This window comes from Cherax quadricarinatus, chromosome 32, assembly GCF_038502225.1.
Source record: "Cherax quadricarinatus isolate ZL_2023a chromosome 32, ASM3850222v1, whole genome shotgun sequence".
NCBI lineage: Eukaryota > Metazoa > Arthropoda > Malacostraca > Decapoda > Parastacidae > Cherax > Cherax quadricarinatus.
The window spans coordinates 23310989-23335699 of record NC_091323.1 but is presented as its reverse complement, the minus strand read 5'-3'; the positions used below and the strand labels follow the sequence as shown (position 1 = coordinate 23335699).

Here is a 24711-nt window from a genome sequence, read left to right as displayed (position 1 = left end):
ATATAGTCGGACTTGAGTCCTGGAAATGGGAAGTACAATGCCTGCACTTTAAAGGAGGGGTTTTGGGATATTGGCAGTTTGGAGGGATATGTTGTGTATCTTCATATGTGTATGCTTCTAGACTGTTGTATTCTGAGCACCTCTGCAAAAACAGTGATAATGTGCGAGTGTGGTGAAAGTGTTGAATGATGATGAAAGTATTTTCTTTTTGGGGATTTTCTTTCTTTTTTGGGTCACCCTGCCTCGGTGGGAGACGGCCGACTTGTTGAAAAAAAAAAAAAAAAAAAAAAAAATTCATTACTCAGAGAGAGGTAGTGCTTCCAAAATTTTGACAAGACATATGCAGCAGCGAGGAGACGGTTGGAGGCAGTGGAGATGTCCTGTCTAAGGGCAATGTGTGGTGTAAATATCATGCAGAAAATTCGGAGTGTGGAAATTAGGAGAAGGTGTGGAGTTAATAAAAGCATTAGTCAGAGGGCAGAAGAGGGGTTGTTGAGGTGGTTTGGTCATTTAGAGAGAATGGATCAAAGTAGAATGACATGGAAAGCATATAAATCTATAGGGGAAGGAAAGAGGGGTAGGGGTCGTCCTCGAAAGGGTTGGAAAGAGGGGGTAAAGGAGGTTTTGTGGGCGAGGGGCTTGGACTTCCAGCAAGCGTGCATGAGCGTGTTAGATAGGAGTGAATGGAGACGAATGATACTTGGGACCTGACGATCTGTTGGAGTGTGAGCAGGGTAATATTTAGTGAAGGGATTCAGGGAAACCGGTTATTTTCATATAGTCGGACTTGAGTCCTGGAAATGGGAAGTACAATGCCTGCACTTTAAAGGAGGGGTTTGGGATATTGGCAGTTTGGAGGGATACGTTGTGTATCTTTATACGTATATGCTTCTAAACTGTTGTATTCTGAGCACCTCTGCAAAAGCAGTGATAATGTGTGAGTGTGGTGAAAGTGTTGAATGATGATGAAAGTATTTTCTTTTGGGGGATTTTCTTTCTTTTTTTGGTCACCCTGCCTCGGTGGGAGACGGCCGACTTGTTGAAAAAAAAAAAAAAAAAATATGCAATGATCTATTGAAAAACTGTCATATGAAAGGCAGCCAGAATGTTACAAAGTAAGAATGAAGCATACCAAGTACCAAAATCAAAGAGGTCAGGCCAGTTATTCTTTCTTACCTAATTCTCTCTCTACACCAACAATCTTTTTATACTGTTCTACCCTACCTCAATTCTTCATCCTCCCCTGCCCTGCCAACACTGTGCCCCCCTCCCAGAAAAAAAAAAAAAAAAAAAAGTTGAAGCATATGCTTATTTAAGGTTAAAAAAAAAGAAGAGAAAGTTTATTCAATCATTATCAATCATCTGAACGCTTGTGTACATGCTCAATTAGCAGAAATGCTTTCAATTCTTGGAATAATTTAGTAGAGTAAAATGCATAGAGCCAATTACTTACTTTATAATTTTTAAACTACTGTTATGCTTCTCCAACTTATAAGAAAGAAACAATGTTTAACCCTTTCAGGGTCACCAGGCCCTCTCTCAGACTTGTTCTCAGGGTCGCCAAATTTTCAAAAAAAAAAAAAAAAAAAAATTATGTTTTCTAACGAAAAGATAGAGAATCTTTTCCTGATCATAATGACACCAAAAGTATGAAATTTGATGGAAAACTTACGGAATTATGCTCTTGCGAAGTTAGCAGTCTTGAGAATGTTTACGCATCGGCGATTTTTGCCCACTTTGAGCCCTATTTTCGGCCAATTCCAGTGTACTAGTCAACAAAAAATCATAACTATTTCACTAGAACACCATTTTTTCTATCGAATGAGTACAAGAAACCACTCATTTACCAATTTCAACTATCCAATAAAGTGGTCAGAATTTAGCAACTTTGCCAATTTCACACAAATTTCAAAAGATGCCAATTTCCGAATAGGGTCCAGAATAAACAAGAAAGACATTCCTGGCACTAAAATAACAAGTTCTCTGTTCGTTAGTCACATCCCCAGGCCCCTCTTATATTTCTTTGGCTTTCCACTTTGAATTTTTATTCTTACAAAAAATAGAAGATTTACTGTTATGCAGACTACTGCATTAGTGTAGAAATGGTATAAATAATATCAGCGCACTTGTGAAAGAATATTAGACTCGCCAGTTGACGTGTATTGGACGCTTGGCATGATTTGTTTACTTTTGAACATTGGCAAAAATCGAACATTTCTGCTACTTTGAGCTCAATTTCAAGGTACTTTTCATTGTAAAACCAGTCAAAATCATCTCAATTTATGTAATATGTCTTCCATTCTATAAAATGAGACCAGGAAAACTGGAATACAATAATAAATACCATATGAAAATACAGTGCAGTCACTGTTTTAATCCAAAAACACGGTCAAAGTTTTTTTTTTTCGCATTACGCACTGTGCACTGCAGGATTTTTTTTATACTGCGCACACTGACCACATAGACCCATTCTTTCATATGTAGGCCTACCAGCTTTCTCTCACTAGATTTGAGGGCGCTAGAATTTAGGCGTACTAGTACGTCAAAAACCCAAGTGCATAAGCTGTACTAGTACCTCCGAAACCCTGAAAGGTTTAACAGACTTTCAAGCCACATAACAAGATATCATAACAGTTCTTGATAAAAAATGATCATTTAGCAAAAGGTCCAAGCAAACATGCTCTGTGTGAGAGAGGAAGGCTTAAGCAAACATCCTACATTTGTGAGAGAGATAATGCTCAAGCAAATATGTTAAGTACATGTGAGAGAGAAATTCTTGTAAATCAATGTAAATTCAAGGAAGTAACAGCTGATCCCATTGATCACAGATAAACTGGAGTATAAATGTGAGCAATTTCTATGAAGTGAGTAATTTTCATTGCACATAAAAATATAAATATTTTAAAAAGAAAACAGATCTAACATATTCTTTACATATTCCTTACATATTCTTTGCCCTCTAGTCTAGATGACTTCCGACCGCTCTCCAAAAAAGTATAAAGCTCTTGTTTACTTTGACTAAGTTCCTGAGATCTCGCAAAAAATGACTCTCTTTCTCCCACATTTAAGGTGAACAGTGTTGGCATCTCCTGTAAAAGATAATCACTCATTAATGATAAGAAATTAAAACTACATTAAATACATGCTTGACTGAAAAAACAAAGAGTACAACAAACCTAAACAAAACAAACTGATATATTATCCTTAATAAGTATGTCGATATATGACTAAGCCAACATATGGAGGTATAAATATGATACTTATAACAAACAGGAACCAACGAGGACTATCAACTCTGGTGAATGAAATATCATATGAACACAAGGCTCTTCATTGGTGTGTCTTTATTCTACCATACTTAATAAATTCTTAATAAAAGACTAATATAGAAACTGCAAAATATAGAACAGTACATGTATGAGAATATAAAATGTATATTAAATGGATGAGATGATAGTGTTAAAAAAAGAGGTTGTGAAGAGAAAAGAAAACAATAATCCCCATGTGGCAGTCACTCCAAGGGTCTTGTAAATCACAATTAGACCTGGTAATATATATAACCCTTTCACATATGGAACAGAATTCTTCCTCCGTAAGCCATGCATGTCATAAGAGGCAACTAAAATGCTGGGAACAAGGGGCTAGTAACCCCTTCTCCTGTATATATTACTAAATTTAAAAGGAGAAACTTTCCTTTTTTCTTTTGGGCCACCCTGCCTCGGTGAGATACCCCCGGTTTATTAAAAGAAGAAGATATATGTATCAACCTACTGATTCCCAAGAAGTACAGTAAACCCTCACTTTACAAGCTAACAACTGGAAGCAGATGGCTGGTAATGGCAACTCATTCTGTACTGCACACTAAGGGATGCAATGGCAAATGAGGGCAATACTAGTATAAAATGTACAGCCTCTCCTCACTTAATGACGGAGTTCCATTCCTAAGCCCACGTCATTAAACAAATTCGTCGGTAAGTGAGGAGCAAACTATAATGGTAGTGAGTTGGTGTCAACCATCTTTGATATTATTTTAATGCCACCTTTGCACCATTTCTGGTATATTTTTAAATGTTTATACAGTAATGTACTGAATACTGAAACAAACAGAATAGAGGAAATCAGCTCTAATATACATTATTTAGGTATGAATATTGGTCAGAGAGCCCGTCGTAAGTCCGAGGCATCGGTAAACAAGTATGTCGCTAAGTGAGGAGAGGCTGTATTCACTCTGACTAATAATAGGTAAAAGAAAAAATATAAATACTAAGGAAAGGGGCTACCATGCATATTAAAAGCCATATTTCTTATGGCAGGAAATGCACAGGAAGGTAATTAATTCAATACATTTTGAGTCTGTCTTATTATAAAAAAAATCTACATCTGTATATGCTGGTATGTTAATCAGTTAACACTCAGATATAATACCTTCTTTATATTTTCATTAGTCCAATGTAAGGATTCAACTGATGATGGAGATGAAGAAGACGTCTCACTCTCAGATGACTCTACACTGCTGAAGGGGTTATTCTTACAGTAAGCATAACTTTAAATAAAGTAAGAGTAAACAAAATTTAACGTACAAAATAAAATTGCTATACCACAAACACTAATCTTTCCACAATTTTGGATAAAGTACATAAAGAATTCCCTATATGCATGTATTCAGACGAATACATGCACACAGAAGGGCCCAACTTATACAGCAGGTTAGGTTCCGGGTTATTGCTGTACAGCGAAAATCACTGTAAAATGAAACATAGCCTTTTTTCACTTTCAAATGCATATACTATTAAGCCTGATGATATGTTTACACTATCATAAATAAGTAATAGAGGTAGGCATAAAAAATGCATATACAGTAAACATATTACTTACCTTAAAATATTTTTGTCCTTAGCTTATAGTAAGCAGTGAATATATTTACGTGTATTGTAAAAAGTCTGAATAAATGAAGGAATGATGGTGAAAGTTTTTCTTTTTCGGGCCACCCTGCCTTGGTGGGAATCGGCCAGTGTGATAATAAAAAAAGAAAAATATTACTTACCTTAAAATATTTTTGTCCTTAGCTTATAGTAAGCGGTGAATATATTTACGTGTATTGTAAAAAGTCTGAATAAATGAAGGTTAGGTTAGGTAAGGATTGTCAGGAAACATGACAGGTATTTCCTGACGTGGGTCTTAGTCAGATGATGACCCACAGCTGGGGCTTTTGGCCATCTGACTGAGGCCTTCCTCTGGCTCACCAGACCACTCCTTTAAAAATTATGGTCAAAGTTATAACCATATAGCATGTTAAATAAAGAATGGGTATAATTGAAAACTGCATTAGTGAAACACTACAAAGCGAAGCATTGTAAAGTGGTGCCCACCTCTATACAAATTTGCTTCAGATAAGGATTTAAGAAAAATTTTAGTCATGTTTTATTGATACATATAAGATGTACTGATAGAGTATATAACCAGATGATTAAAACAATACATGCAAGATGGAGAATTCTATATGATGCAAAGCAAGTGAATGAATTTCAAACTTGAGCAGACAGAGCAAGTCTCCACTGCTTCACTCTTATAACCCAATTATTCAAATATTCTGTACAGAAGAAAAATGGATGCAAGGAAGTCCCACAGACAGAAAGCATAAAATGCCCTGTGAAATGAAGATATTTAAATTTCTCTTGGGCACTAGCATATCTACCCAATAACTAACCTTTTGTATTACAGTATCTCTCCAAACCATAACCCCACATGCTAAGAATATATCATTCTCCAGTAGTTTAACCCTTTGACTGTCACAAGCGCCTATGTTGAAAATTTTTTGGAAAAAAACAAAAATTATTTTTTCTTATAAATGATAGAAAATCTTTTCCCAATGGTAATGACACCAAAAGTATGAAATCTGATCAAAAACTTACGGAATTACGCTCCCGCAAAGTTAGCAATCTCGGCGATATATACGCATCGGTGATTTCACCGACTTTGAGCCCTATTTTCAGCCAATTCCATTGTTCCAGTCGACCAAACTCATAGCTATTTCTTTAGAACTCCATTTTTTCCAATCAACTGAGTACAAGAAACAGCCCATTTACCAATTTCAACTACTCAACAAAGTGATCAGAAATTGGCAATTTGGCCAATTTCATGCAAATTAAAAAAGATGCCAATTTCAAAATAGGGTCCAGAATAAACAATGCAGACATTCTTGACACTAAAATAACATATCCTATGTTCATTAGTCATGTCTCTAGGCCCCTCTTATATTACTCTTGCTTTTTCTTTTGATTTTTTATTCACACAGAAAATAGAAGATTTACTGTTATGTGGACTACTGCATTATTGTAAAAATGATATAAATAATATCAGTGCACTAGTGAAAGAATATTAGACTCCCCAGTTGATGTGTATTGGACGTGTGGTGTGATTTGCTTACTCTTGAACATTGGTAAAAATCGAACATTTCCACTACTTTGAGCTCAATTTCAAGGTCGTTTTCATCGTGAAACTAATCAAAATCATCTCTATTTCTGTAACATGTTTTCCATTCTATCAAATGAGACCACAAAAACGAGAATACAGCCATAAATACTATACAAAAATAAACCTCAAAGTTGGCATTTTAATTAAAAAATATGGTCGGAGTTTTTTTTTCTCATTATGCACTGCATGTTGCAGGATTTTTTTATACAGTGCACACTGATTATACAGACCCATTCTCTCACATGTGGGCCCACCAGCCTTCTCCTGCTTGATTTGAAGCCGCTGGAATTATTGCGTATATATATGTCCGAAACACTGGCTCATAAGATGTATATATACGACCAAAACAGTCAAAGGTTAATTAACACAAAAAAATTAAATCACAGCACTGCACACTGTACATTAGTTTAAATTTAAGGTCATCCACTTCTAAGATAACTCTTAAGAGTTACTAACAATTTTTCTCAAAATTTCCTTCTTGTGAAATAATGTTTGCTTATCATGGCTTTAAATACAAAATTTTATTCTGATCAAGACAGTGATTGATTTTTTTTTTTTTTTAAATTTTCATCATTCAGGATATTCATAACCTTACCCATTAGCACATGAAACACATAACTTGGACAGCCATTATTATTTAGCAAAAATAATTTCATGCACTGGCCAGGGAGGTATACTATCTTTTAGGAGTGAAGAAGAGCAGAATGTAAGTGTGGTGGAGGTACGTGAGGCATTACGTAGAATGAAAGGGGGTAATGCAGCTGGAACTGATGGGATCATGACAGAAATGTTAAAAGCAGGGGGGATATAGTGTTGGAGTACTTTTGTTTAATAAATGTATGAAAGAGGGGAAGGTACCTAGGGATTGGCGGAGAGCATGTATAGTCCCTTTATATAAAGGGAAAGGGGACAAAAGAGATTGTAAAAATTATAGAGGAATAAGTTTACTGAGTATACCAGGAAAATTATACAGTAGGGTTATAATTGAAAGAATTAGAGGTAAGACAGAATGTAGGATTGCGGATGAGCAGGGAGGCTTCAGAGTGGGTAGGGGATGTGTAGATCAAGTGTTTACATTGAAGCATATATGTGAACAGTATTTAGATAAAGGTAGGGAAGATTTATTGCATTTACGGATTTAGAAAAGGCATATGATAGAGTGGATAGAGGAGCAATGTGGCAGATGTTGCAAGTATATGGAATAGGTGGTAAGTTATTAAGTGCTGTAAAGAGTTTTTATGAGGATAGTGAGGCTCAGGTTAGGGTATGTAGAAGAGAGGGAGACTACTTCCCGGTAAAAGTAGGTCTTAGACAGGGATGTGTAATGTCACCATGGTTGTTTAATATCTTTATAGATGGGGTTGTAAAGGAAGTAAATGCTAGGGTGTTCGGGAGAGGGGTTGGATTAAATTACGGGGAATCAAATTCAAAATGGGAATTGACACAGTTACTTTTTGCTGATGATACTGTGCTTATGGGAGATTCTAAAGAAAAATTGCAAAGGTTAGTGGATGAGTTTGGGAATGTGTGTAAAGGTAGAAAGTTGAAAGTGAGAACATAGAAAAGAGTAAGGTGATGAGGGTATCAAATGATTTAGATAAAGAAAAATTGGATATCAAATTGGGGAGGAGGAGTATGGAAGAAGTGAATGTTTTCAGATACTTGGGAGTTGACGTGTCGGCGGATGGGTTTATGAAGGATGAGGTTAATCATAGAATTGATGAGGGAAAAAAGGTGAGTGCGTTGAGGTATATGTGGAGTCAAAAAACATTATCTATGGAGGCAAAGAAGGGAATGTATGAAAGTATAGTAGTACCAACACTCTAATATAGATGTGAAGCTTGGGTGGTAAATGCAGCAGCGAGGAGATGGTTGGAGGCAGTGGAGATGTCCTGTCTAAGGGCAATGTGTGGTGTAAATATTATGCAGAAAATTCGGAGTGTGGAAATTAGGAGAAGGTGTGGAGTTAATAAAAGCATTAGTCAGAGGGCAGAAGAGGGGTTGTTGAGGTGGTTTGGTCATTTAGAGAGAATGGATCAAAGTAGAATGACATGGAAAGCATATAAATCTATAGGGGAAGGAAGGAGGGGCAGGGGTCGTCCTCGAAAGGGTTGGAAAGAGGGGGTAAAGGAGGTTTTGTGGGCAAGGGGCTTGGACTTCCAGCAAGCGTGCATGAGCATGTTAGATAGGAGTGAATGGAGACGAATGATACTTGGGACCTGACGATCTGTTGGAGTGTGAGCAGGGTAATATTTAGTGAAGGGATTCAGGGAAACCGGTTATTTTCATATAGTCGGACTTGAGTCCTGGAAATGGGAAGTACAATGCCTGCACTTTAAAGGAGGGGTTTGGGATATTGGCAGTTTGGAGGGATATGTTGTGTATCTTTATACGTATATGCTTCTAAACTGTTGTATTCTGAGCACCTCTGCAAAAGCAGTGATAATGTGTGAGTGTGGTGAAAGTGTTGAATGATGATGAAAGTATTTTCTTTTTGGGGACTTTCTTTGTTTTTTGGGTCACCCTGCCTCGGTGGGAGACAGCCGACTTGTTGAAAAAAAAAAAATTGAAACTAGGAAATTATTTTTATTAGAAATTATTATTATTATTATTATAATGGTAAACCTTCAATTTAATCAACTATGGAAATATGGGTCAAAACTGAATTGGAAGCAGCAAAGTTCACTGGTTACAGAATTGTCTGATACTGTTACAATCACAACTAAACACTCTCATCTCTATCTGCTACAGTCTCATTACCTGCCTCCTGCTCCCCCTTAATAGTTCATTAAATCAAGCATTTAGTATTCATTCTGAAGCTCTCAATCTGTAAGGGTCATGCAGTGTCTGTGAAAAACAGTACAGAATGGGTCACATAACCAGAGACCAAACAAAACGTTACTCGTCAATCCTAACCAGCCTGATAAGAAGGGCAAAAAAATTGTATTATGAGAACAGATTATCCAACTTACGAGGTGATATAAAAAAGACCTGGAAGACCCTATCAGAAATTCTGGGAACAAAAAAGATATCACGACATAGCGAAATAAAATTAGCAAAATCAGATGAACCCCAACTCCCACCAACAGAAACAGCAAACAGACTCAATGATTTCTTCTCCACTATAGGTCAAAACCTTGCCAATAAAATCCCAAGCTCAGATACCCCACCAAATGACTACCTCACTGGCAACTACCCGAACACACTGTTCCTAGCTCCGACTAACCCATACGAAGTCTCCCTTATTATCAACGCACTGAAAAACAAGGCAGGAGATTTAAATACCTTACCACCCTTTATATACAAAAAAGCATCACAAGTACTATCACCAATCATTGCAACACTCTTTAACAAATCCATTGAATCCTCCACCTTCCCTACAGTTCTCAAAATAGCAAGGGTCACCCCGATCCATAAAGGAGGAGACCAAACAGAGTTGAATAACTATAGGGCAATATCCAATTTACACCCTCTCTCAAAAATCTTTGAAAAATTAATTCATAAACGAATCTACTCCTACCTCATCTCCCAAAACATTCTCAACCCCTGCCAATTTGGATTCAGGCCTAATAAAAATACTAATGATGCTATTATACACATGCTAGAACATATATACACTGCAATAGAGAAAAAAGAAGTCCCACTGGGGATCTTCATTGACTTACGTAAAGCTTTTGATACAGTTGACCATGACTTGCTCCACGTAAAATTGTCACACTATGGTATTAGAGGACACTCCCTCAACTACCTCAAGTCTTACCTCAGCAACAGAAGCCAATATGTGTACGCAAATGGGGCAAGCTCTTCCACACAACCAATTACAGTTGGTGTCCCACAGGGAAGTGTCCTTGGCCCTCTTCTCTTTCTCCTATACAAAAATGACCTACCAAATGCTTCGCAATTACTCAGACCCACACTTTTTGCAGATGACACTACATATGTCTTCTCTCACCCGAGCCCAGTCACGCTAGCCAATACTGTAAACACCGAATTACAGAAAATATCTACCTGGATGAGGACTAACAAACTTACACTAAACATTGACAAAACCTACTTCATTCAGTTTGGTAACAGAGCTACAGATGTACCTCTTAACATAACAATAAACGGATCACCTATCACAAAGCTAACAGAGGGAAAATTCTTAGGAATCCACCTCGATAATAGACTCAAATTTCATACACATATACAACAAATTTCTAAGAAAATTTCCAAGATTGTGGGCATACTATCGAAGATACGGTACTATGTTCCACAGTCAGCCCTCCTGGCCCTTTATCACTCTCTTATTTACCCCTATCTCACCTATGGAATTTGTGCATGGGGCTCAACAACAATTAACCATCTCAGACCACTAATTACCCAACAAAAGGCTGCAGTTAGAATGATAACAAATTCTCACTAAAGGCAACACACTCCACCAATATTCAAAACACTCAACCTACTCACCATACAAAACATCCATACTTATTATTGCACCTATTACATACATAGAACACTTAACTCTGATATTAACCCTCCCCTCAAACATCTCCTTGCCAACCTCAACAGAATACAAGACCATAACACAAGGCACAGATCACTCTTTGATGTTCCTCGTGTCCATCTCACGCTATGCAAAAACTCAATGCACATAAAAGGCCCTAAAATCTGGAATTCATTACCTGTAAATATAAAAGAAACACTACCTGTTTATAAATTCAAGTCTCTTCTCAAAGATCACTTACTCACTCAAAACCAAATAAATACTGAATAACTGAACCTTATAAATTGTATATCCTATATGTTACTCACAATTATATCACACAAATGTTAAACCTAGGACCCAATCTAACTTTATTATTTTTTTAAATACACTACCTAACAGAATACTCCATCCGCCTGAATGTACAGCAATGCAAGCAACCATATGACCTGTCTTTGTAATACTCATTTGTGCTTTATAGTTATCTGTTTACAATAATGTTTTATCACTGATTTCATCATTGCTTAGTTAATCTTAAGTTAATTTTAAGCCAGCCCGTAATGCTATGCATATAAGTGGCTTTGGCATGCTGCTCTTACCTGTATTTTTTGTACCTCTGTATGTATGCTTAAATAAATAAATAAAAAATGGGAGAAAAATCTGATTTGATCTAAGGAAGGAGGGAGTAGCTCCAATTTCTCAGGTCAAGAGCCTTTCACCAGGATCAAGACACCCACTTCTTTCCCTTGAAGGTGTAACTCGGGAAAATACATACTCTTAAAGTAAACTGCTTCATTTTTATCTGTTCATTGACAGATACTTTATATTTTTGTTTATACTGTACATATACATTTTGGGAGACGGCCGACTTGTTGAAAAAAAAAAAAAAAAAAAAAATATACATTTTTTTTTTTATTTTGGACTAAAGCTAACTCGGCAACCTAACCTTGCTAAGATTAATATAATAAAAGTTTTATTATTTTTATTATCACACCGGCCGATTCCCACCAAGGCAGGGTGGCCCGAAAAAGAAAAACTTTCACCATCATTCACTCCATCACTGTCTTGCCAGAAGGGTGCTTTACACTACAGTTTTTAAACTGCAACATTAACACCCCTCCTTCAGAGTGCAGGCACTGTACTTCCCATCTCCAGGACTCAAGTCCGGCCTGCCGGTTTCCCTGAATCCCTTCATAAATGTTACTTTGCTCACACTCCAACAGCACGTCAAGTATTAAAAACCATTTGTCTCCATTCACTCCTATCAAACACGCTCACGCATGCCTGCTGGAAGTCCAAGCCCCTCGCACACAAAACCTCCTTTACCCCCTCCCTCCAACCCTTCCTAGGCCGACCCCTACCCCGCCTTCCTTCCACTACAGACTGATATACTCTTGAAGTCATTCTGTTTCGCTCCATTCTCTCTACATGTCCGAACCACCTCAACAACCCTTCCTCAGCCCTCTGGACAACAGTTTTGGTAATCCCGCACCTCCTCCTAACTTCCAAACTACGAATTCTCTGCATTATATTCACACCACACATTGCTCTCAGACATGACATCTCCACTGCCTCCAGCCTTCTCCTCGCTGCAACATTCATCACCCACGCTTCACACCCATATAAGAGCGTTGGTAAAACTATACTCTCATACATTCCCCTCTTTGCCTCCAAGGACAAAGTTCTTTGTCTCCACAGACTCCTAAGTGCACCACTCACTCTTTTTCCCTCATCAATTCTATGATTCACCTCATCTTTCATAGACCCATCCGCTGACACGTCCACTCCCAAATATCTGAATACGTTCACCTCCTCCATACTCTCTCCCTCCAATCTGATATTCAATCTTTCATCACCTAATCTTTTTGTTATCCTCATAACCTTACTCTTTCCTGTATTCACCTTTAATTTTCTTCTTTTGCACACCCTACCAAATTCATCCACCAATCTCTGCAACTTCTCTTCAGAATCTCCCAAGAGCACAGTGTCATCAGCAAAGAGCAGCTGTGACAACTCCCACTTTGTGTGTGATTCTTTATCTTTTAACTCCACGCCTCTTGCCAAGACCCTCGCATTTACTTCTCTTACAACCCCATCTATAAATATATTAAACAACCACGGTGACATCACACATCCTTGTCTAAGGCCTACTTTTACTGGGAAAAAATTTCCCTCTTTCCTACATACTCTAACTTGAGCCTCACTATCCTCGTAAAAACTCTTCACTGCTTTCAGTAACCTACCTCCTACACCATACACTTGCAACATCTGCCACATTGCCCCCCTATCCACCCTGTCATACGCCTTTTCCAAATCCATAAATGCCACAAAGACCTCTTTAGCCTTATCTAAATACTGTTCACTTATATGTTTCACTGTAAACACCTGGTCCACACACCCCCTACCTTTCCTAAAGCCTCCTTGTTCATCTGCTATCCTATTCTCCGTCTTACTCTTAATTCTTTCAATTATAACTCTACCATACACTTTACCAGGTACACTCAACAGACTTATCCCCCTATAATTTTTGCACTCTCTTTTATCCCCTTTGCCTTTATACAAAGGAACTATGCATGCTCTCTGCCAATCCCTAGGTACCTTACCCTCTTCCATACATTTATTAAATAATTGCACCAACCACTCCAAAACTATATCCCCACCTGCTTTTAACATTTCTATCTTTATCCCATCAATCCCGGCTGCCTTACCCCCTTTCATTTTACCTACTGCCTCACGAACTTCCCCCACACTCACAACTGGCTCTTCCTCACTCCCACAAGATGTTATTCCTCCTTGCCCTATACACGAAATCACAGCTTCCCTATCTTCATCAACATTTAACAATTCCTCAAAATATTCCTTCCATCTTCCCAATACCTCTAACTCTCCATTTAATAACTCTCCTCTCCTATTTTTAACTGACAAATCCATTTGTTCTCTAGGCTTTCTTAACTTGTTAATCTCACTCCAAAACTTTTTCTTATTTTCAACAAAATTTGTTGATAACATCTCACCCACTCTCTCATTTGCTCTCTTTTTACATTGCTTCACCACTCTCTTAACTTCTCTCTTTTTCTCCATATACTCTTCCCTCCTTGCATCACTTCTACTTTGTAAAAACTTCTCATATGCTAACTTTTTCTCCCTTACTACTCTCTTTACATCATCATTCCACCAATCGCTCCTCTTCCCTCCTGCACCCACTTTCCTGTAACCACAAACTTCTGCTGAACACTCTAACACTACATTTTTAAACCTACCCCATACCTCTTCGACCCCATTGCCTATGCTCTCATTAGCCCATCTATCCTCCAATAGCTGTTTATATCTTACCCTAACTGCCTCCTCTTTTAGTTTATAAACCTTCACCTCTCTCTTCCCTGATGCTTCTATTCTCCTTGTATCCCATCTACCTTTTACTCTTAATAAAAGTTATCCAACCTATTTGAGATTAGTCTAAATTTAGCTAATAATATTTAAGAGCAAGAACATTACATTATTTTGATTTGTTTGGATTCATTTTAGCAGAGCTTATTGGTTCTTAATTCTGCAATATTTCCTTTCCAATCTACCATTTTGTCAAATGAGTGTGAAATGGAAGCAAGTTAATTTTTTGGCACTCTTGCAGAATTGATGATGTTCTCTTTGTCTCATGACCATCTAAGATTTATTTATTTATTTATTTATTAATTTGAACATGATACAGTGAAGTACAAAAAAATATAGTTAAATGCAGCATGCCAAAGCCACTTGAATGCATAGCATTACAGGCAGGCTTAAAATTAACTTAAGATTAACTAAGCAATGATATATTCAGTGGTACAAAAATTATTGTAAAACAGATAATAATTTAGTACAAATGAGTATTACAAAGACAGGTTATATGGTCATTTACTGTGTTGCTGTGTAATCAGTAGAATGGAGTATTCTGTTAGGTAATGAAGTTAAATAGTAACAAAGTTTGATTGGGTCACAGGTTGACATATATGAGATACAATTTATGAGATACAATTATTCAGTATTTATTTAGTTGTGGGTGAGTAAGTGATTTTTGAGAAGAGACTTGAATTTATAAACAGACAGTGTTTCTTTTATATTCACAGGTAGTGAATTCCAGATTTTAGGGCCTTTTGTGTGCACTGAGTTTTTGCATAACGTGCGATGGACATGAGGAACATCAAAGAGTGATCTGTGTCTTGTGTTATGGTCATGTATTCTGTTGAGGTTGGTAAGGAGATGTTTGAGGGGAGGGTTTATGTCAGAGTTAAGTGTTCTATGTATGTAGTAGGTGCAGTAATAAGTATGGATGTTTTGTATTGTGAGTAGGTTTAGAGTTTTGAATATTGGTGGAGTGTGCTGTCTGTAGTGGGAATTTGTTATCATTCTGACTGCAGCCTTTTGTTGGGTGATTAGTGGACTGAGATGGTTTATTGTTGTTGAGCCCCATACACAAATTCCATAGGTGAGATAGGGGTAAATAAGTGAGTGATATAGGGCCAGGAGGGCTGACTGTGGAACATAGTACAGTATCTTCGATAGTATGCCTACGGTCTTGGAAATTTTTTGGAAATTTGTTGTATATGTGTTTGAAATTTGAGTCTATTATCAACGTGGATTCCTAGGAATTTTCCCTCTGTGAGTTTTGTGATAGGTGATCCATTTATCATTATGTTAAGAGACACATCTGCAGCTCTGTTACCAAACTGAATGTAGTAGGTTTTGTCAATGTTTAGAGTAAGTTTGTTGGTCCTCATCCAGGTTGATATTTTCTGTAATTCAGTATTTACAGTATTGGCTAGCATGACTGGGCTTGGGTGGGAGTAGACGTATGTAGTGTCATCTGCAAATAGTGTGGGTTTGAGTAGTTGCAATGCATTTGGTAGGTCATTTATGTATATGAAAAAGAGAAGAGGGCCTAGGACACTTCCCTGTGAGATACCAACTGTAATTGGCTGTGCAGAAGATGATAGTTAAGTCTTACAAACTTTCACTTAAAGTATTCATTATACACATACTTTTCATGTGATGCTGTACAGTGGAACCCTGGATACTGTCCAATGCGGATATCAGCCAAATCCAATTTCGGCTGCTTTTTTGGCCGAAATTCTGTCCTGGATTTCAGCCGGCAACTCAGAAATTGGCCGTATTGGATGCGTCCGCTCGCCACTCTGCCACGCTCGTGAGTCAGTCTGGCTGTGTCTTTGGGTGAGTGAGTAACATTCCGCACATTCATTGAAACATTTCATTATAATCCATTGTTTTTTGTGGTTGTTTATCGAGTGTGACTGCAAAATAAGCCACCATGGGTCCAAAGAAACTTCCTACTGCCAGCCCTTTGGTAAAGAAAGTGAGAAACATGATAGAATTCAGTGACAACCTTGTCCCACTTCAGGCAAATCTTAGAGACATCAGAAACAGACCTCTCTAGACAGTTTTTTTTTTTGTGTGACAGGGGTGCAGTGATTCTCAAGTTGGTCCTAGTGCCAGTAAAAGACAAAGAAGGGAAGTAACCCCGGATAGGGACTCGACACCTGAAGTCCTTATGGAGGGGGATTCCCCTTCCAAACAATAACCCCCCAACTCCCTCTCCCCTCCTCGCCTTCTTCAATACGCCAACAAGAGTCCTCAATAAAGGTATGTAATGTTCAATTATCATTAAAATTTGTGCTTGATATTTATTTCTCATTGCTTTCTGTATGTAAAACTATAGTTAATCTTTAAAAAATGTATTTTTTGTTAATAATTTTGGGTGTCTGGAATGGATTAATTGTATTTACATTAATTGTCATGGGAAATAATACTTCAGTTTTTGGCCTTTTTGGATTTAGGCCGACCTTCTGGAACGGATTACGGCCGAAATCCAGGGTTCAACTGTAGTACGTATTTCCTTTCCAACCTAAGAGACCTAATCTGAGATCAGGCGACAGGGAAGATGCCCCCCACTGAATGGGAAAATGATTGTAAGCTCTGCTTTATAAGAATAACATATAATTACACAGTACTGTATATACATTTAAATGTGTCTGCTTCCCATACTCTCATAATTTACCACTCACCATCTGTGATTCACAATATTTTTAATGAATTTTTATTATCAATGGATGTCTGTCTGTTCTTCAATGGACTCCAAAGCCCATCAACTACACAACAGCCATAGCTATTTATCTGTATACTCAATGTTCAAAATATTCTGTACTAATAAATGAAAAATACTTACAAATATGCAATGATCAAGGTATCTGTTGTGTGTGTCCTGCATGCTAAGAGCTAAACATTTAAACACTGCACAGCTCTGTATAGAAAGGGGAAAGACAGGGGACATAGATAATAGCTAAAGATACAGATATAAGCCTCAGGGACATTAAGAAGTACAGAATTTTACCCATCATATTAAGGTGAATAAAAAATTTAAACAGATGAGGTGGGAGGAGGCAAACACCATACAGAGTCTCAAAAGTGGGTATAATGAAAACCAGGTAACCAGGGACCAATAAAGTTGGTAGATAAGAGATAAAAGGCATTGCAAGAAGATATGACTCAACCCCTGCAAATACAACTTTTTGTACAGACAAAATACATATATATAGTATAACACTGTGGAGAACAATAAGTATATACATAAATTATCACACACGCACACGTTGTTGGACACAGGAGAAGCAACCCGTCACAGACAAAAACAAAAAAGAAAGACCATCAAGCACACTATACATCACTCAAGCCTCCTATCAGTATATATAAGAAAAGCACATGAAATTATCACACCATACTCATGTAGGTGTAAGTACAAGAAACAGCACACACATATATTATTGTAAAAGAAACGCACATTCCTAATAAAAAAAAACCTTTCTTGGGCGTAAGTCTTACAGAAGTATCTGTATCCGCCGGAAGTACACACACACCTCCGCGAAATACACTGGCCACAATTACTAAATACAACTAGCTGAGTATACTAATGTATTGAATTAATGTATATTATTTCACCACCAGCCAACTATTTAGTTAAGTAAATGATGTGTTAAATATGTTGGTATATTTAGGTTCAAAAATTTTCCTTCTGAATTATTATTATATACAACACCTGGAGAAATGGAGGGAATCAGGTTCAATCTTAAAGGAGGACAAGCCTATTTCTTGGATAAGGAGCCCAACCTTTCCTTATAAATTTTGAAACCCAACCTACCCAAATATATTTTGGATAAATTTTGGAACTTAAACCTAACTTACTCAAAAATATTTATAGGGGATTTAGGTTCAAATATTTTCATTCTTGATACCTTGGTTAATTTCCCTTAGTGTTTAAGAGCCTATTTATCTTTCTCCTGTAAATTCTGAAATCTGAGTCAGTTCTGAACATTGAGTGAGGTATACCTGTTTCATGCTTACCAAGCTATTAAATCCTGCACTGATTATAAGTACATAAAATCTCTGTCAAAGGCTTTGACTCAATAAAACTATAGTATGTTACAATTTCAAAAACACAAGAGCCAATAACATACCTCTTGTCAATGTCAGATTTTTCAGAGTTCTTGAAAAAGGTCATTTTTGGTATGAATGCCACTCCCAAACGCTGGAGATACATCACCCACAACTGTAGGGCAGTGGTTTGAGCATTTTTTGAGAATCCAAGTGTACCAAGTGCCTCAGTCCACTTATGAAGAACAATGTTGCACGCTTCATACATGGCACACATTTTCCTTTATCTGAAAGCTTTACTTAAATTAGGCTGTGAAGAAATGTAGCTTATCAAATCACAGAGCATAAGATTTGTTTTGTAAAATGGTACCATCATACATGCTAATTTTGTATACCATGGTAGTAGGATTTAAGGAAATCCTACAAGAGCAGACGAGAGAATTTAATATAAATTGGAAATACATGAGAACTTGTATATAAAAAAAATTTGCACCTAAATAAAAATTTATAACACCACCATCTTAGAATGCTGACCAAAATAAACATGGAATGAACTACATGTATCTCTTCCCCAGCCAAGGTAAGTTATTTCCAGGAGTAAACAAACACCTAACTTTGCAGGTTGCTTAGGTTAGGTAAGATTTGTCAAGAAAAATGACAGATGTTTCCTGATGCGGGTCTTTGTCATATGACCCACAGCTAGACCTTTTGGTCATCTGACTAAGGCCTTCCACTGGTTTACCTGTCCACCCCTTTAAAATTTAAAGTTATTATTATAACCATATTTACTACTGCAGTTCACTAGTCTTGAATGGCATGTTATTACTGTTATCACCATACTCAGAGTGAGGTGGTACATCCATGAGGGTCATACACTACCTGGGGAATGAGAGCTAACTAATGTACCTCCTTGATTGCTTACTCTTGGAAATATCAGTGTATTAGCTTTACTGGCTTATGTGAGGTTAAACTAACCATACCACAGATGGGGATAGAACCCGCGAGTTTTGAGACTCTCTGATCGCGGGTTCTATCCCCGTCCGTGGTATGGTTTGTTTGCAATAGTGTCATTACGATTTCGTGAGTCAAGTGAGGTTAATCTTACATAATGCAGTACATATAGGAGTTCTATCATCCTTTTCATATTACCTATAGATTGCCTAAATAAAAACTTAACTTTTTTTTATGGGCTGTCCTTGGTAATTTACACACAGGTACTGTGCAAGGCAATTGTAATTAATTCATAAACTCTTCTGCACAACCAATTACAGTTGGTGTCCCACAGGGAAGTGTCCTTGGCCCTCTTCTCTTTCTCCTATACATAAATGACCTACCAAATGCTTCTCAATTACTCAAACCCACACTATTTGCTGATGACACAACATACGTCTTCTCCCACCCGAGCCCAGTCACGCTAGCCAATACTTTAAATACCGAATTACAGAAAATATCTACCTGGATGAGTACTAACAAACTTACACTAAACATTGACAAAACCTACTTCATTCAGTTTGGTAACAGAGCTTTACCCCTATCTCACCTATGGAATTTGTGCATGGGGCTCAACAACAAGTAACCATCTCAGACCACTAATTACCCAACAAAAGGCTGCAGTTAGAATGATAACAAATTCTCACTACAGGCAGCACACTCCACCAATATTCAATACACTCAACCTACTCACCATACAAAACATCCATACTTATTACTGCACCTATTACATACATAGAACACTCAACTCTGATATTAACCCTCCCCTCAAACATCTCCTTGCCAACCTCAACAGAACACATGACCATAACACAAGGCACAGATCACTCTTTGATATTCCTCGTGTCCATCTCACGCTATGCAAAAACTCAATGCACATAAAAGGCCCTAAAATCTGGAATTCATTACCTGTAAATATAAAAGAAACACTACCTGTTTATAAATTCAAGTCTCTTCTCAAAGATCACTTACTCACCCAAAACCAAATAAATACTGAATAACTGAACCTTATAAATTGTATATCTTAAATGTTTCTCACAATTATATCACATAAATGTTAAACCTAAAACCCAATCTAACTTTATTATTTTTTAAATACACTACCTAACAGAATACTCCATTCTACTGAATTTACAACAATGCATGCAACCATATGACCTGTCTTTGTAATACTCACTTGTGCTTTATAGTAATCAGTTTACATTAATGTTTTTCACTGATTTCATCATTGCTTAGTTAATCTTAAGTTAATTTTAAGCCAGCCCGTAATGCTATGCATAGTATAAGTGGCTTTGGCATGCTGCTCTCATCTGTATTTTTTTTGTACCTCTGTAAGTGTGCTCAAATTATAAATAAATAAATAAATAAATAAATAATTGTACCTAAAATAAACTTGCTTAAGTAGTACGATAATTTGTGTAACTGTATTTCTGTGTACCTATACCTAAATAATCTTAATTAAAATGCACATGCATGCTAGTGACTTTCTTTGTACTTAACAATATTTTAATATATGTAAACTACATTGTATACTACACAAACAAAAAATTCAAGGACCACAGTGGAAATAAATAACTTTGTCTGACTGTCTAGGATTATCCTAGGTAATCTACACATACATATGCTGCTATGTATCATAATTTATGTAACTATGCAAGACAAGCCATGGGGGTGGAAATCTTCAGCTCAAGTACTTTCACACTTCAGTGTGTCATCAGGAGTTATGCAATGTTGCAAGGGCAGCAACTGAAGGATTGAGGGGAAGTTTTTCTCACAGTAGCGCAGTGTAGGTTGACACCAGCCGCAGTCTCTCCAGGTTGACACCAGCTGCAGTCTCTCCAGGTTGACACCAGCCGCAGTCTCTCCAGGTTGACACCAGCTGCAGTCTCTCCAGGTTGACACCAGCCTCAGTCTCTCCAGGTTGACACCAGCTGCAGTCTCTCCAGGTTGACACCAGCCGCAGTCTCTCCAGGTTGACACCAGCCGCAGTCTCTCCAGGTTGACACCAGCCGCAGTCTCTCCAGGTTGACACCAGCCGCAGTCTCTCCAGGTTGACACCAGCCACAGTCTCTCCAGGTTGACACTAGCCGCAGTCTCTCCAGGTTGACACCATCCGCAGTCTCTTCAGGTTGACACCAGCCACAGTCTCTCCAGGTTGACACCAGCCGCAGTCTCTCCAGGTTGACACCAGCCGCAGTCTCTCCAGGTTGACACCAGCCGCAGTCTCTCCAGGTTGACACCAGCTGCAGTCTCTCCAGGTTGACACCAGCTGCAGTCTCTCCAGGTTGACACCAGCCACAGTCTCTCCAGGTTGACTGACACCAGCCGCAGTCTCTCCAGGTTGACACCAGCTGCAGTCTCTCCAGGTTGACACCAGCCGCAGTCTCTCCAGGTTGACACCAGCCGCAGTCTCTCCAGGTTGACACCAGCCGCAGTCTCTCCAGGTTGACACCAGCCGCAGTCTCTCCAGGTTGACACCAGCCGCAGTCTCTCCAGGTTGACACCAGCTGCAGTCTCTCCAGGTTGACACCAGCTGCAGTCTCTCCAGGTTGACCAGCCGCAGTCTCTCCAGGTTGACACCAGCTGCAGTCTCTCCAGGTTGACACCAGCCACAGTCTCTCCAGGTTGACACCAGCTGCAGTCTCTCCAGGTTGACACCAGCTGCAGTCTCTCCAGGTTGACACCAGCTGCAGTCTCTCCAGGTTGACACCAGCCACAGTCTCTCCAGGTTGACACCAGCTGCAGTCTCTCCAGGTTGACACCAGCCGCAGTCTCTCCAGGTTGACACCAGCTGCAGTCTCTCCAGGTTGACACCAGCCACAGAGAGACTGTGACTGATGTCAACCAATGCTGCGCTACTCTGAGAAAAACTTCCCCTCAATCCTTCAATTGCTTCCTTGCAATATTGCAATGCAACTGATGATGCACTGAGAAGTGTGAAGTATTGAGCTAAAGATTTTCACTCCCCGTGGCTTGTCTTACATAGTTAAGATCGCCTGTCTACGATTGTTTGCATTATGTAACTAAACTTACTTATTTATGGGTACCTGTACCTGAATGAACTTATCATATCGAACCCTGCCTTCCAGTGCCCGGAAAAAGAATTTCGACCAAAGTGGAAGGAAGTTGACTAATTAACTGTGCGTATTATGTCTCTATGACTAATTAACTGTGCATATTGTGTCTCTATGACTAATTAACTGTGCGTATTATGTCTCTATGACTAATTAACTGTGCGTATTATGTCTCTATGACTAATTAACTGTGAGTATTATGTCTCTAATGTGCCCTAAGCCAACAAGAATGCGTATTATTATTATTATAATCAAAAAGAAGCGCTAAGCCACAAGGGCTATACAGCGACAAGAATGCGTAGATACATGCCAGGATCTTCTGACGGTCTGGAGGGTCAAACCTCTTCCCACTGAGGAGAGGTAGGGTTAAAGGCAGGACGTGTGGACGGGCCGAACACAGAAGTGCCAGGGAAGGTTGAGAATCAGAGAACCACGGGCTAAAGTCTGAAGGTGAGCAAGGGCGAAAATCAAAGCCTGGTGAATGGAGACGAGCTCCCCGCCTAGGACCGAGTGAGCAATGACTTCATCATTGCTTAGTTAATCTTAAGCCAGCCCGGCTATGCATAGTATAAGTGGCGAAGCTCTTATCTGTAGTACGTATGTGTGCACAAATTTATAAATAAATAATAATAATAATAATAAATAAAAAGGAGAACACGTAGGAGGAGAGGAAGTTTGTGCCAAGCCGTCCCTGTAAATGGAGAAACTCTTCAAAGAGAAATACAGCCATCTGAGGAGATACCCCGTTTCTGCAGCGCCTTTCTTTGTTGGGTTTATCAGGGTCACTGACAGCATAAGTCGTATCGAGCCCGACTTCTCGATGGTTAGTTTAATATGTTTATTATGCACCCCATACCCATCCTGTGGGCGGTAGTCATAAGATTACAGAGGTGCATAATTGGTCCAGGGACTGGACTCCAAAGTTTTGATAGCTGAGCAAGTTACAGAGGTAATGAACTCACAATTTACACGATGGTACGAGGAAAAATTGTTACCCAAGGCTGAGCGATGAGAGAAAAGGAACAAAAGTTTCCAATTAGATCCGGTAGACCCCTTGCCAAGCCCCAGCAGAGAGGGACGCCCACACTCCCACCAGTTTCTGCACTTAACTACTGACGCCTATACCACGGGTGGGGATAGAACCCGCGATCACAGAGGGTTCAATCCCCGCCCGTGGTATGGTTTGTTTGCAATCGTGTCATTACGATTTCGTGAGAGTACTGACGTCTCCTTGTTGGGGGATTATATGGCCACCACCCGCACCGCCGTATTCAGCCTGCTGCCCGGCAAACAAAATACTGAATAAACTTATGCGGGAGTTGCATGGATCCACCGAAAATAGAAATTGGAACAATCCTTTCCAATTAAGCCAGAGTGAGTTCACATCTGAACCACGGCAGAGCCAGAATCTCACGCTACACCAGAGTCAGTGACCGGCTTTATCTACAAGACTTATTAAAGCAATACAACATGACTTAATAGATTACTCAAATCTCTTGTATTCATTGTAACTCATCTAATGACCATATGTACTGTTATTGCCTTTTAATCTTAATTTTAAGTTTGCCTAAATGCTCTGCATATAAAGGAGCTTTTGGCATGTACAATCAACCATTATACTACACTATGCATACATGTCAAAATAAAATATATCATTATTATATATTCACCACTACAGTAAAAATCTGCAAGGAAGGGGGGGGAAGAGCTATGTACTCGCCTATCTGTAGTTGCAGCGGTAGATTTACAGCTCCTGGCCCCGTCCAGAGCACCCAAGTAGGTGAAGAAAAAATAAACAAATTAGAAGCCAATAAATAGAAGGAAGAAAATGAGGTAACAAAAGAAAGATGAAAAGAATTAGAAATAATAAAAAAGAGAAATAGAAATTAAACACATGAGGACAAAGAAGAAATAGAAAAGAAAGAAGACGAAAGGAATAGAAGAAAGAAAAGATATGATGGAGGGAAGGAAGAACTTCATCCTTCAGCACTATGGCATTAGCACCAGGGTATTAGCACCATGGCATTAGCACCAGGGTATTAGCACCATGGCATTAGCACCAGGGTATTAGCACCATGGCATTAGCACCAGGGTATTAGCACCATGGCATTAGCACCAGGGTATTAGCACCATGGCATTAGCACCAGGGTATTAGCACCATGGCATTAGCACCAGGGTATTAGCACCATGGCATTAGCACCAGGGTATTAGCACCATGGCATTAGCACCAGGGTATTAGCACCATGGCATTAGCACCAGGGTATTAGCACCATGGCATTAGCACCAGGG

The 24711-nt window shown here is 38.6% G+C and overlaps 2 protein-coding genes across 16 annotated transcripts in view; both read right to left on the bottom strand.

Annotated features, from left to right (window-relative positions):
* LOC128690292 (phytanoyl-CoA dioxygenase, peroxisomal) overlaps window positions 1-10348 on the bottom strand; it is a 166927-nt gene extending 156579 nt beyond the window's left edge. Inside the window, exon 1 of the mRNA XM_070090526.1 lies at window positions 10235-10348. The gene's annotated coding sequence lies outside the window, so the exon portion shown is untranslated. The remainder of the gene's footprint in view (window positions 1-10234) is intronic.
* Window positions 1-23812, bottom strand: part of LOC128690290 (uncharacterized) — a 60206-nt gene extending 36394 nt beyond the window's left edge. For 2 of the 15 annotated variants that reach the window (XM_070090505.1, XM_070090516.1), the window contains exons 1-4: window positions 23385-23617; window positions 18442-18645; window positions 4426-4513; window positions 2946-3089 (exon numbers count right to left, since the gene is read on the bottom strand). In XM_070090505.1, the coding sequence (XP_069946606.1) occupies window positions 2946-3089; window positions 4426-4513; window positions 18442-18635 (426 nt within the window). In that variant the 5' untranslated portion in view covers window positions 18636-18645; window positions 23385-23617. The other 13 variants (XM_070090513.1, XM_070090507.1, XM_070090511.1 and 10 more) reach the window with 13 other exon arrangements.
* Window positions 23813-24711: the final 899 nt, after the last annotated feature.